Source organism: Pyxicephalus adspersus, chromosome 1, assembly GCF_032062135.1.
Source record: "Pyxicephalus adspersus chromosome 1, UCB_Pads_2.0, whole genome shotgun sequence".
Lineage (NCBI taxonomy): Eukaryota > Metazoa > Chordata > Amphibia > Anura > Pyxicephalidae > Pyxicephalus > Pyxicephalus adspersus.
Window position 1 is genome coordinate 138,137,709 of NC_092858.1, and position 13,827 is coordinate 138,151,535.

Below are 13,827 nucleotides of genomic sequence, written 5' to 3' on the forward strand. Positions count from 1 at the left end.
ATGCTTGTCTTACATAGTGTGCATGTATCTTTTTATACCCTTTCACATTTTTCACACAACATTTAACATTCTTTCTGTTAGAATACCTTTTTTTTATGCCTTACATAGAGATATACCAATTGTCATTTTTAATGGATGGATGTAAACCCTATACTATACTTCCTAATACTTAAACATTCTTTCTGATAAAATACTTTTTGTGTTGCAGTAAAGAGCGCATCACAGCTATGCAAAGCAAACAATGAACACTGTGCTGCACATGGGAAGACAGACCTTTTTTGGAACGCCGGGGTTTTGGAGGAGGAATTGAGGAGCGGCCAGGAGGAGCAATAGGAGGAGGAGTAGGTGGAGAGAAAGCGCTGATTTCTTTAAGAGAAAAGAAAGAAGCAGCACAAACAAAAGGCAGAGGAAAGTAAGCACATTTCTACAGCAGAAGCAACAAGTATTAAGGCAAGCTACAGACAAGGCACTATTATAAAAAGCAGCCAGCCACAAAATGTGATGGTTCATAGCACTTTGCAATAGGTTACTGCTCTGTAAAAGCAAATTATGCATATGCCATAAAATATATACATTTATTACAGTATATAGAAAATAAATGAATAAATGCAACAGAAAAAGGAATGTTGTGATAAACGAATAAATATGGTTTACTGCAGTGGAAAATGACAAAAAAATAACTGACTAAGCTTACACTGCATACCATACTATCCCCCATCCTTTCCTATCTTGTCGGAAAAGCTTTCTAAATAGTTGTCCTTAGCAAACAACCACATTTGCTTACTCTAAATTTGAATAACTAAGCTTGACATCTGCTATTGCTTATGAAGCATTTGCTTTACATACTTTGTTTTTAATACTGTTTATATAGATAGATGTGTACATAGATGCTGTGGAGTATCATTACTTCTTATTGGGAAGGTACCAACATATCTTGCAGTGATTTATACCAAACAGGGGAAGTAGATGCCAAGCTACATTATTTTTAAATGATGCATTTCAACTGCAATGAAAATTACAGCAAAATGTGAACCTAATTTAAAGTCCATACTACTTGGAAGTTCTTTTTTTTTTATTTACATTATAGACTGAGTAGGAAACCAGAAAAAATATTTTAATGTTACATTTTACTTTGTTGATCTTTTGAACCCTTTACATGTTTACTACAGGATAGATCCCTTAACAATGAATAATCTAAAATAATCATTTTTAATGACATGTACTGTTAGGTGACCATGTCTAAAAGGTGCCCAACCTGACCCAATAATACTTACCTTATCATTACGGATTGCCGAGGGAGAAAATACCAGGGAGCATACTAGTTTTGCTGCTCAGCTATGGGGTTTTTGTTTTACCTTTAAATACACTTGCTTCACTTATGAAGTAATATAAAGATATAATGACTACAAACATTTTCTTAATATTACCACAATGCTATGCAATTGGTTTTAAAATGCTTTTGTTCCCTTTTCATTTCTATTAAAACAATGAAAATCAAAACAAATGTCTTTGGTCTTGTTTACAGAAATTTCTTACATGCACTGTCGGGGTACACCCATATATAATTTCATTAAAAAATACAATGTTACAGTTTTCAAAATCGTATCTCTACCACTAAAGCAGCTAAGAGTTTTCAATAAACAAAAAAAATAAAATAAAAGTATACATCAATTTACAAAAAAATGTCAATCTTAAGTAGATACTATTGTTAAAAACAAAAACAGCTACTGTAAGTGGAACGTAATAGTACAAACTTTAAGAAAGTCTTTGACTCCGCAGAAGCCCGCCAAAGAAGCTTACCTAGGTCATTTAGTATCGAGGGAGATGTTAGATGACCCCGCCTCAAAAGTTCTCTTCTAATTTCTTCATTTTCTATATGTAGCTCAGACACCATGTTACAGGGGATATAGCCTGTTCTCTCTCCATGCTTTCCCTGATAAAATCCATCAGTATCCTTCTCACCAAAAACCTGAAAAACATTTTCATGTTACAGTAAGAGTTTAAAGAGTTTTTTTCTACTCTAAAAACAACTAGAGAAACAGTGGAAAATAAATATTAAATTCTAATGATACTTTTGCTTTGCCTGGACTAAAAAAAAACATAGCTATGTAAGCTGTAAAGGAACTATACCTGTAATATCTGTCCTTCTTTAAATGGAAGCTCTTCCATATATGCATCAGGGTTTGGCGACATAGTTTCTGGGTCATAGTCAAAGAGGGCTACAAACATTCTTAAAAAATCCTTTCCGTGACTTCGTGAAATATTTTCTTGCTCTTGAAATCGGTTATCCTGATGGCACTCTGCAAGTGTGGCAAAATCTGCATATATATATATTTAGCAAAAAAATATTTCACTTAGAAAATAAGAATACAGTGTTTAAAATACACACAAAGGGCTTAAATTGTATCTAAACCAAATAACAAAAAAATGTATTAAAATGCAGCTTACAATAATTCTTTAATAACTGCTGGGGCTGCTGATAACCGTGCTAAGGATAGTGCAGAACAGACAGGACTTCACAGGAAATTAAAGGCCCATTGGGTGTCTAGTGGGATCAATTTTTAAGCGTTTGCAAAGTTTATAAAAACACACTACATATAAAAAATGAGCATGTATTACAGATGTACTAAATATATGTTAAGAATTTTTTTCCTTTTTTTCAGTCATAAAATTTAAAGTAATTAAAATAAAGAATAAACCCCTTACAAACCTGGTTCAGAGTCTGATGCCAGATGATTAAGTCTTATATTCTTTTCTGATGTTGTAGTTTCAGTATTATCTAGATGTAATGGCACCATTGGTTCTTCTTTCCACTCGTCCTAAAGACAAATCATCAAACTTATTCATATGTATCCTTTTAATTTTTCAGCCATGAACAAGAACATGGACAAAGGCCATGCTAAGACTAGCATACAGAAACAAACGTGATTCACAGCACTTGGTTTACATATAATACTCCTCAAAATAATTTACAAACTTTTTTTTGAGTCTTTGTTACCCCATATTTTCAACTGGTTATTCTGCCAATAACACACTTTCTGCCCTAGGGGCATAATGTTCATTCACTTCACTGTACTTTTTGAGGTGCATCACTGTCACCCTAGAATGGTTAACTACAGAACACCCCACTTTTTTTCTACAATCCACAGGAACAAGATATCTTGGCAGGAAAGCACTTATTATTTTACATTTCTTAAACATAAAATGCTTTCAGTGGTATATTTACCGGACTAGAAGGACAAATACCAAAACAGACAAGAATGGTCAGCTGAGAACCTAATACTTTTTCCCACAAGTTAACATTTAGGATATAGAATACAAATAACAAATGGCCTTGTAAATTATTCAGGAGGAATATTGTATGTTTAAAGACAGCTGGTAAATTGCTCTGTTTAGCACTTAAAGCAGCAGCCAATGAATAGCAGTGGAAGATTCTGAATGCTGCATTTTCTTACTCAGTCAATATATGTATAAAGCAAAGGAAGAAAAGCTGTTAAAGCCAAAGCTACTAAGGCATCTATAACCAGGAAAAAGAGGCAGGGACAAGTCAGCACACTACAGTAAATCATTGGGAAACCAAGCATCACCTTTCCAGAACCTTCCCATCGAACTTTCCTCATAGTTTTATTACTTGCTTTTCTGAAGCCTTGATCCTCTTTATTATTACTTTGCTGACCTCCATGTATTTTATCAATGTGCAACAGGGATGTGTGTCGTTTTAGACAGTCTGTGGTTCCTGTCTGTACTTTAGGTTGTCTTTTCACCTCTTTTCTTCTAGTAACTTTGAAAGGCTCAGAGTAGTCTGAGCTTTCACTCCATGCTTCCCAGTCTGTCTGTGAGCTGTCCTCCCAAATATCAGTTTTAGTCTGAGTGGCATAATAGGTTGGAACCGACAGGTCATCTTCATCCTCTGTATCATATTCAATATCAATTTCCAAGTGCCTACTGCTAAAAGTACTAGGGGATTTTGTTATTATATTTGTGGGAATAGCTGGTTGGCGTTTCTGATATGATCTAGAAACCTTTATATTTCTGTGGCCGACTTGGCAAGCTTCCCGGGTTGTAGCACTGAAAACTGTTTCTTTTACATCAGGACACCTAGAATTACAAAGACCCACTTGGTCAGCATTTGAAGACAAACGACTACAGTGCTCTCTTCCTTCACTCTGGTTCTTCCTGTTTGATTCTGCCACACATTGGGTTTTCTCGTATGTACTGCTGTTCTTTTTGGCGTTCCACAATTGGCTTTCAGAAGCAGTTGACCTTACCGAGTAGCATGGAGACTGGGAAACATAACTTCCTGTTCTCTGCTGCCAGCCCTGAAGGACACAGTCATTCACAGAACATTCAGCTTTATTACTGTTTCCACTGATGTCCCTACAGCATTGTTCTGAAGAAAGGTTTGAACAAGTCTGATCTACTGGTTTCTGTGAAAAAGCTTCAAACTTTTTAAAGTAGTAGCATTTTGGGGTTTCCACATGTGATGCTTTGCAGGCAGCTGGTTGTGCAGAATTCTCCTCTTCTTCATCTTCCTCCTCTGTCACTTCTGGAATACTAAACAGCCTCTTACTGCAATGCTTTTGTAGAGGCAGATCCAAAATTCTCTCATGAACTTCATCATCACTGTCTGTTTCGCAACAGTCCAACTGCACGTGTTTACAAAAGATTAAGGAAAAGTAAAGTGGTGTACCATAAAAGTAAATAGCACATCAAGAACAAAATGTACATTACGTGCTGACACTACACTGAACATTTTAATTTTAAACCTTTAAACCACAGTGATGTGCTTTTCAAACATAAAATCCAAGGCTGACAGAGTGTAATAAAAATGCTTAGGGCTGTAAACAGAAGAAGAAAACATATAAATGTCCCTTCTTTAATCACAGTACTCGGGGGCTTTATTAGCTCAATGCCATTGCTCATATTTTTTGAATGAGCCATAAAATGAGGACAGAAATTTGCAGCGCAAATGGACATAACAGATAGTTAATGTTAAAACACTACCTAGTTTCTCGGATAAACCCTCAATATATTCGTATTCAAATTAACCAATGCCACATCCCAGTTCAAGGTACAATATACTACAAAAATTGAGAAAAAAACCTAGAGACTTTAGGGGAACAGTATTACTACATATTGATTCAACAACACATAATATATTAAAACATCCCTTTTATTAAAATAAAGCAATAAAATCTATGATAAAACCATCAACAACATCACTGCAGATATTAATCAATTTTGAGTCAGATCTTAGGCGGTGACAGTCCAACGTGTTTCACTGGTCAGAGTCCGCTTCCTCAGGAACAACATAGCAGAATGTTTTTACACTGATTTCCCATAATGGAACACCCAGATTGACATCAGAATCTATCCCTTAGATGTTAATGTGTGCGGGTCATAGTAGCAGACCAGGGAAAAGGAGGCTGTCTGACAATTCTCCAGCCGTTGTTTGATAGTCTTGTGTGCAGAAATTGTACGCCTTTATGTCTCCTTCCTACTGTTGATTGATTAGTGGGTTTCCAAAAAGGGTTCACACTTGCCTTAGTTATAAAGGATCTGTGCCTCCAGAGGTTCTGCAAACCAGAGGTACTGAATCAATATGTAGTAAAACTATGCCTTTAAAAACCCGAGTTTTTTTCCTCAAACAATTTTTGTAGTATAGTTAATGTTCAAGAGTTAATGGATTTAAAATTCACAGCTATTCCTTGGGTTATTTGAAAAGGAACAAAGCAAGCCTATCTTTGTTGGTCCTCCCTACCTGAAAGAAATTCAATTTTCAACCAAATACAGTACTGAAGGTCATTTTGGGGACGTTTTGCAATTTTACAATAGAGATTCCTTACTAAAACCTACAAGCACAAGCACACTTGTTAGAAAAGTATTTTGATTCAAGCTATATTTGATGCACACTAGTACACCAGTCATAAACCAGGGGTATGTAAGTTCTGTATGCAAAACAAATCAAAAATAAAAATGTACAAAACAAATGTTGGTAGATATAGAAAAAATGACAAGTTAATTACAAAACTAAAATTTTTCCACATAAATTGAGCACATTTTTGTAAGGTCAGCTTAAAACCTCAACTGTCTATATCAGTGGATTAGTGCTAGGTGGAACACAGCATATGTAGACAATTATAGTGTTACCAGAGAGAAGTATACAAAAAAAAGAACCAACATAGGACAACAAAATGTATGAAAAGAGCCAGTAAGCCATTTTTAATACATTAAAAAAATTCTGCCACAAGATATACCTAGATTTCCAACTTCTGATCACATAACCTTCTATTTGCTCCCCCTCTGACTTTTATTCCATGATGTTATGCCCTACCATATGCACCTTGCAAAAAGATAAATAAATAAATAAAAAAGTGTGACTGTTACTAAAGTTCGGTTATTGGGCTGGAGGTGGCAGGTAAACAGGACGCAGCTTTCAAGTAAGGGCTTTGTAAATATTTATACAAATAAAACTAAATCTGGGTAATAAAAGTTAAAGCTAGGCACCATGTGTGACATGTATGTACTTCCACACATCCAACACAATTTCTGTAAGACTAGCCTAGGAATTTTAACCTCTCTGGTGGTAATCCTGAGTGTGGCTCAGCGGTAAACCCGAGCCCACACTTGGGGTGGAATTGCTAGGCAGTTTAAAAGTCCTACCTGTTTCCCAAGTTCCAATGGCATCTTCCAGCGGCATCTTCTTTGCCTGGTGATGCCAGCCCGGCATCTGCGTCCCCGGCGCGTGAACGTTGGGGAAAGCAGATGCCGCCCGGGCATTTACTTGCGAGTGTGTGGCTGGGAGAAGGGACCGTGCGGCTGGGAGGCGGGAAATTAAAAATACTAAGTATTTTTAAATTTACCCTTTTACATTTAAACATACTTGGTATTCATACAGTTTGAAACCTGGTAATATTTTCCCTGAATTTGAAATGCCAACAACTGAATATATTATTTAGCAATATTTTTAAAGCAAAGAAAGTGTAACATACCTTTCCTAAACCATCTGTTACTGGGCTCTTAGATGTCCGAGCCCACTTTTGGGCACTGGGAGTAACATTGGTGTCTTCATCTTCTTCATACTCTTCTTCCTCCAGAATATCAGACAGGTTGGAGCTACGACTGTGATCCATTTGCAAAACACTTGAATGTGTGTCTAAAAGCAATTCACCGGTATCCTAAGTTTAACAAACACAGTATATGTAAACATACAATATTATATTTTAACTCTGGAATTTCTGCTTTATATAAATGTAAATGAAAGTTGCTCAAACAAGAGAAAGAAAAAAAAACACTTTGATTGACAAATAATGTAGGAGCACAATGCACCAGCTAAAGAATATTTAGTAGTATCTCTACATAGGTTTAACACCCTACATGTGAGTCAAAGCTAGAGCTCTCCAATCTGCATGGAACATGAGTTTTGACTCACCGGGGGTGTGTCAGACCAATTAGCCGGTCACAAACCGGAAATTACATTTGGCAGACAGCTGCCATGCATATACATCAACTTAATTAGTTGAAACAGTTGAACAGTTGTCAGCTGAAGGCCAAACAAAAAAATGTATATGTAAAGATGTCAATGAATATGGCTTTTGCTACAATTGCATATATATATATATTTGTTTTTAAAACAAAACTGCAATTTTCTTTAAGCAGGGATTCCAACTGCATTACCTAATATACAAAGGACCTCTAGGACAGTCACCAACCTTTTCAGACCCGTGGACCAATAAAATCACAGGCTCCCGGCAGTGTATACTCAGGGAGCCGGGTGTCACTCAAAAGGGGAGAAAACCTCCCTCCAGAGTGACATCATTATGACATAACGCCGGCCAATCTCCCATCGCAGATCTGAGCCTGCGATGGAAGAGTGAGCAGGTTGTGTCCAGGGACACAGCCCACCCACTTCCCTGAGCCTGGAACTGTACTGGGGACGTGGTCGGTGGCTCTGGTGCCTGCTCGGGGGTGCACCAGCCAGAGCTGCTGACCACCGGGTTGCGACTGCTGCTCCAGGAGGTGGTCTGTAAATCTAAATATGAAATACAATATTAGGCATAAGGGTCAGCAACAAATATGTGACAATCACATAAAAAGGCATCTCCGGATTTCAAAATAATGAACTTTAATTGAGAAGTAAATTTAACAAGAAGAATTACTTTGTATTTCTGTCAGCAATATTATGAATACAGTATCCACTGATAATGTGAACTTGTTTTTGACCACTGACCTGTTTTCCATAGGTAATATTAGATCCACTTGACTCATTTCGCTCTTTGTTTCCATCAAGAAAGTCTTCAAGAGAGACTCCGCGATAGCTTAGGGTATTAGTTGTAGTTTGTGCATCATCTAATAATCCCGTCTCTGGACTAGAGCAGTCTTCTTTGGCGTTTGTTGCATTTAATTCTGTAGCGTTTTCACCTTTCCATGTTACACCCAGTGGCAAGCCACACAGTGCTTTATCACCTATTTCAAGTTCTTTGGTTTCTGGAAACTGCTTCTACAATACAAAAGGGTTTCATATTTGAGAGTACATTTACCAAGTGTATATATGGATACATGAATTTACAATAAAGTCAAAAAATTGTGGTACAACATTCTAGGATAAGTAGACAGGACCTGTGTAATGCGCTATAAAGAATTTAACAGAAAAAAATCTCTAAATTTAGATAAGATCTTACGATCTTAAGATATTCTAGCTAGGTACTTTTGAAAATACAATGCTAAAGCTAACCTGAGCTTTGCCCTTGCATGACAAAGCAACAGATCAGAATAAAAGCCTAAAGCTGCATACACACGTGCAATTATTGTCGCTGGAAAACGATTCTTTCCAACGACTAAGCACATACAGCACTGTTCTGCTCTATGGACAGGGGAGAATGACGGAGCAGCACCCTGCTGTGCTTTCCCCCCTTTCCCTTGCATTAGGATCGTTCGTCTATCGTTCGTGGATCCGCCAGGATGGTCTTCGGACGATGTACGACAGGCACTGTACACACGCCAGATTCTTGGCCGATATCGGACCTAGGCCGATTATCGAGCGAGAACCATTGGACCTGTATACGTAGCTTTACTCAACTTTCAAAAACCTGCACTCCAGGTGGCTCAACCAAAAGGTGTTTTGAGGCTTTAAAGTGCGTTTTCCTTTTACAAAAACAAAGCAAATAAAAATTATGATGTGTCCACTAAAATGTGCCCTAGGCTAGGACTACAGAAGACTGTTTCAGCACATCCTTTAAAAAAAAAAAAAAAAGCATCCTGCAGCATTTGAAAAATGAACACCCGAAAGTAAAATGCTCCAAATGCCATCAATGAAATAAATGGGGCTTTTTTACCCCTATTGTAACTCTTCTCAGCCACATATCTTGGTTTAAATGTCTTTATAAATGCTAAAAAAATGCTGTATGGGCATTTACAAGTATTTAAAATAAAGTCAGTGAAGACTTAGCCTTAACTAAAAATACACCAGGTTTGGCAGCCGTATTTCTTTGTATATATGTGATTTCAGCACATTTTAGTCTGCACTTTTGGTGTTTTTATCACGTCTGTCCTGTTAGTGACACTTTTTTTTTTTTTTTTTTGGTATGTAACACTTTAATGTTATGGCTTTTTGGGCTTAGTTTTCTAAAATTAGATCATGAGGGCCATTTATAGGGATGCAGTAGGACAGTAGGACTACCACACCAACAGGATGTTGTAAAATAAAAATAATGTGCTTCCACTGGGGTATTTAAGCAAACATATTCTTCTTCCGTAATGGTAAAAAAACAGAAAAAGCAAAAAAGGGTAAGAAATGGGCACCAAACAAGAGTAATGAAAGGATCTCCAATTTTTAAGGAATATTAAAGGCTTACATTTTAGGATTTTTTATTTTTTTTTTTACTTTTGTGACAGAAATAGGTAAAAGTGTATCATAACCAGCAACTAATTTTTTAATTATATATAAAAATTTTTACTTACCTGACTGTCTGGTAATGCTGTGTCTTTTGATTGCAATGTGACCGAACAGTTACTAACGGTTTTCCCTGGTAATAAAAGTGTAGAAGGGTCTGGTAGAGAAGATGGGAGTTTTTCTTTTGTACCTTGGCAAAACATTTGTAAATCAGAAGGCTCTAAAATGGAAGATTCTTGGCAGTAACCAGAGGAAGCACCGAGTGGTGAAATTGGTAAATGTGGTACAACTTGGACAGGCAAAGAGTCTATGGAATCCCCTGTGCTACAACCGGTCCGCATGGAGAGATTAGCCTGGGGAGTGGATGCTGCTTGATTGTGAAGTGAGCAGGGTGAAGATGAAATCAAAGGCATGGATGGAAGAGAAGCCAGGGGCTGCTCACAGGTAAGGCTGGAGTTAGAAAAGATCTGCGATAAGGAAGGGCTGTCAGGGACCTTTATAAAGGCAGAGGGTATTTGAGCTGGCACTGAATCCACAGATTCTCCACTGGGAGATATAGTTCTGACAGAAATTTCCCGAGACACCTGAAGCAGATGCAAATGAGATGTGCCCACTAACACACTGCCAGCTGTGGGAGAAGAAACTTCCAGCACCTGAAAATAAAGACACATTTTACTATTCTAGAACAGTCTTAACAACACAAAGATTTGATTTTCCTGCACAGGGCTCTGCCTACAGGGTTAGTCCCAGTAGCCTATTTCAGCAGACCTCCTTATCCTATGTAACATACAAACACATATTTTACTACTGTGACCGAAAAACCCAAAGATAACAATCTCATCAATATGCTCCTTCAGCACCCTGCAAGGAATCTGCATCAGAAAACAAATAATTCAGCAAAGATTATGATCAGATGCAACAATAAAAAATGCAGCACCATCTAGAATCACCTTTTGTCCATCAGCATACACTGCATAGCCAATTACTCGGACCCCATTTGAGGTTCCAGCAGCATCAATGGTCACTGGAAGCCAAGTGATGAGAAGAACACCAGGTTTTGGACCAAGCTCAACCTGAACATCAAGTGGTGCATCAGGAGGACCTGTGATTAAAAACTTAATTTTAGCAAAGGACTTCAATTGGTAATATAAATGATCACTATTTGTCATGTGGAACAGTCTACTCCACTGCTAATATTTTTACCCATGTCTTTAATTCTGACCTTGGAACACTATGTCACACTATGTCAAATAGCAACACACAAAGTGCGAACCTGCAGTAAGGGTATACTTTTACAGCACTTTTAAGGTTTGAGCTACAATAAACCTGTTAGATTAGGAAATGTTTTAACTATTTTTTATACTACTTAGTTCCTAACAGGGCATTTTTTTTATTCTGGTGATATCCTAGTTTGACATCTTACACATTTCAGATTTTGTAGTCTACCTTAACAATATTGCATGTTTTGTCAGAAAAGATAGTATTTTCATTTGATAGCAGAAGTGTGAATGGTATTGCACAACTCAAACCGTAAATAATAGTATATGTAGATCACCTGATGTAGTTTTTTAAAACCTTCAAACTTGCTTTGATGAAGATGTATGTGCAACACTGAAAAAAAAAAAAGATTGCAGTGCATGGAGACCTCCTTTATCTCCTTCCCCCATGCAGCCCTGTAGCCATGAAGCGCTATAGAAATTATCTAATGCATAGAGAAGGCGGTCAAATCATTATGTGAAGGCTAATCGTAAAGTGAAGGGTCTTAGACTGGTTTTTCAGTGCTTCTGCTGGGAATTTGATGAATTTTTCCATAATTCCTGCATTTTGAGGATAAAAAATGCCAGCAGACACGAAGGTTAGTGAGCATCAAGCTATTTTTTTTCCTATAAATATGTAATAATTTGAATAACAGTAGCCTGGCTCCAGGGTCACCTTAGGACACATATTAAACTATAGAAACTGTATACAGGAATTTAACACACGGGTTTAAAATTCAACTATACCACAGTAAACTTTAAAGGTGAATAATTCCCTTAAGAAAACCAGAGAGAAATTTTCATATACATTTTCCATAGTAAAGTCAAACTTACCTGCAGCAGGAGTTGTCAGCTGCATAACTGTAGCTTTTGGTTCCCTTCTCTCCATAGGCAATTCTAAAGGAATCCGTTGGGGTCGAGCTTCCACTTTAACATTATACATGGTGCTTGGCCTCAAACTAGCAAAAGTGTACCAGTATGTTCCTGCCTTGGCCAAGCCACAACTTTCTTCATTCAGATACAAGGCATGTGGATAGTTGCTGTTACATGGCTGCCATGTGATCTCTGCAGAAGTGGCTGATAAGCTGCGAACGCGAAGCTGTGTAGGAGCTAGAGTATAACCATGGCCAACCAACATAGTGCAACGCATCCGATCTGAGCAACCGTTCTCAGTCATGCTTTGTACAGAGATACGATAGGTCCGAGTTTTCAACTCCAATTTCTCAATCAGGGCTTTAGTTTGTCCTCCACACCGAACATTTTGCCGAAGTTCATTATCCACATAAATATTGTAACTGAGAATATTTCCACTGCCTGCTGCTACAAGAGGAGGCTCCCATCCAACAACTACACTTCGGGCAAGCTGTTTAATAAGAGTCAGCTTTCGAGGGTAAGGCACAGCCGAGATTTCAGCAGCTCCCTCACCATTCCCTTGCAATGGCAATGGACTTAGGCTGCTTGGATCGTCATCCTCCTCACTTCTCTCAATGCTGCTTCCACTCAGAAAGCTAATGTCCTTTGCAGAGCTGTGTGACAGCTCACTGGATTCACCTGGGTGAAAGGCTATCAAATCATCATCAGAAACTCGCTCCACAAAATTAGAAGGGACAAGACCACGTCTTCCATCCATTAACTCCCCTATAAACACAACATTATACATCTCAAAATAATGGTATTAAATTATGATTTTGTACCAGGTATATTAGGATAAACTCATTTTTTTACCTATGCATTCTTAAATAATTGAAAATGAACGTCTTGATCATGAAAGAACATACAAAATTATTAATAAATATAAAAAATATTTCTAATCTAAAATTTTTTTTTGTTAAAAGCAGTTTAGCCACTTTGATCCTACCGAATCTTTTCTCCTTTCCCCTAACATCGCTTGTGCACCATTCCCCCTAGCTCTGTTAAGCATTTCCCCTTCACCTGTTGGGTAATTCAGTGCTTTCCCAGTCAAGCTCGTGTTAACCTCTTGTTGCCCAGTCTGTTTCCCAGCCAGTTCCCTTGTGTTGTTACAGTTTCCTCTCTGTCTGTGGTTATCCCTGTGTCACCTGTGCCTCCTGTGTTCCCTGTGTCCACAGTGGCCGTGTGTCATTGGTGTCTATTTCCTGTAACCCTGGTATTTGACTCCTGGCTTGTGACCTGACCTCTCTTCCTTGCTGCCTGCCTCGACTTTCGTTGACAATTTTCTGGCTAGTGACTTAGGCCCACCCTAGTGTGCCCAAGGACCGCAACCTGGCAGTAACCAGCAGCGCAACATCCTCATCACTAAAGGCTCTGGAGAAGACCTGGTTACTGCTTAGTTTGCGCCTTGGCCCTTCTCAGGGCTCATACCATCCCTGTGCAAGCCAGAACAGGAACAGGAAATCCTGTTTCCTTGTTGGTAATTTGAGTTTACCTACCTTCATAAAATCCATCATCATCCATGTCTCCATAGATGTATATGTATTCGCCAGCTGTGAGAGGCAACTCTGCTTCAGGATTTTCATTGGGCCCATCAAATGGATTATAGCTAAAGAAAAATAATAAACTTTATAAATTTACTAACATTAATGTGAATTGCTGGTTAACTAACTAACTGTTTGATAATGGTGCAAGCTAGAATAAATGACTGTTGTAGATGGGAAAACAAATCAGGACCAGGAAGTGCCACTTTAGGTCAAAAGACAGGAT

The 13,827-nt window shown here is 37.9% G+C and overlaps 1 protein-coding gene across 1 annotated transcript in view; it reads right to left on the reverse strand.

The window, feature by feature from the left end:
- Window positions 1–13,827, reverse strand: part of TSPOAP1 (TSPO associated protein 1) — a gene marked incomplete in the record, with an annotated part of 80,026 nt that overhangs the window by 8,772 nt on the left and 57,427 nt on the right. Inside the window, 11 exon segments of the mRNA XM_072415641.1 lie at window positions 274–366; window positions 1,801–1,969; window positions 2,131–2,318; window positions 2,711–2,819; window positions 3,588–4,646; window positions 6,993–7,178; window positions 8,231–8,500; window positions 9,961–10,545; window positions 10,843–10,994; window positions 11,983–12,786; window positions 13,557–13,666. Coding sequence (XP_072271742.1) covers window positions 274–366; window positions 1,801–1,969; window positions 2,131–2,318; window positions 2,711–2,819; window positions 3,588–4,646; window positions 6,993–7,178; window positions 8,231–8,500; window positions 9,961–10,545; window positions 10,843–10,994; window positions 11,983–12,786; window positions 13,557–13,666 — 3,725 coding nt within the window.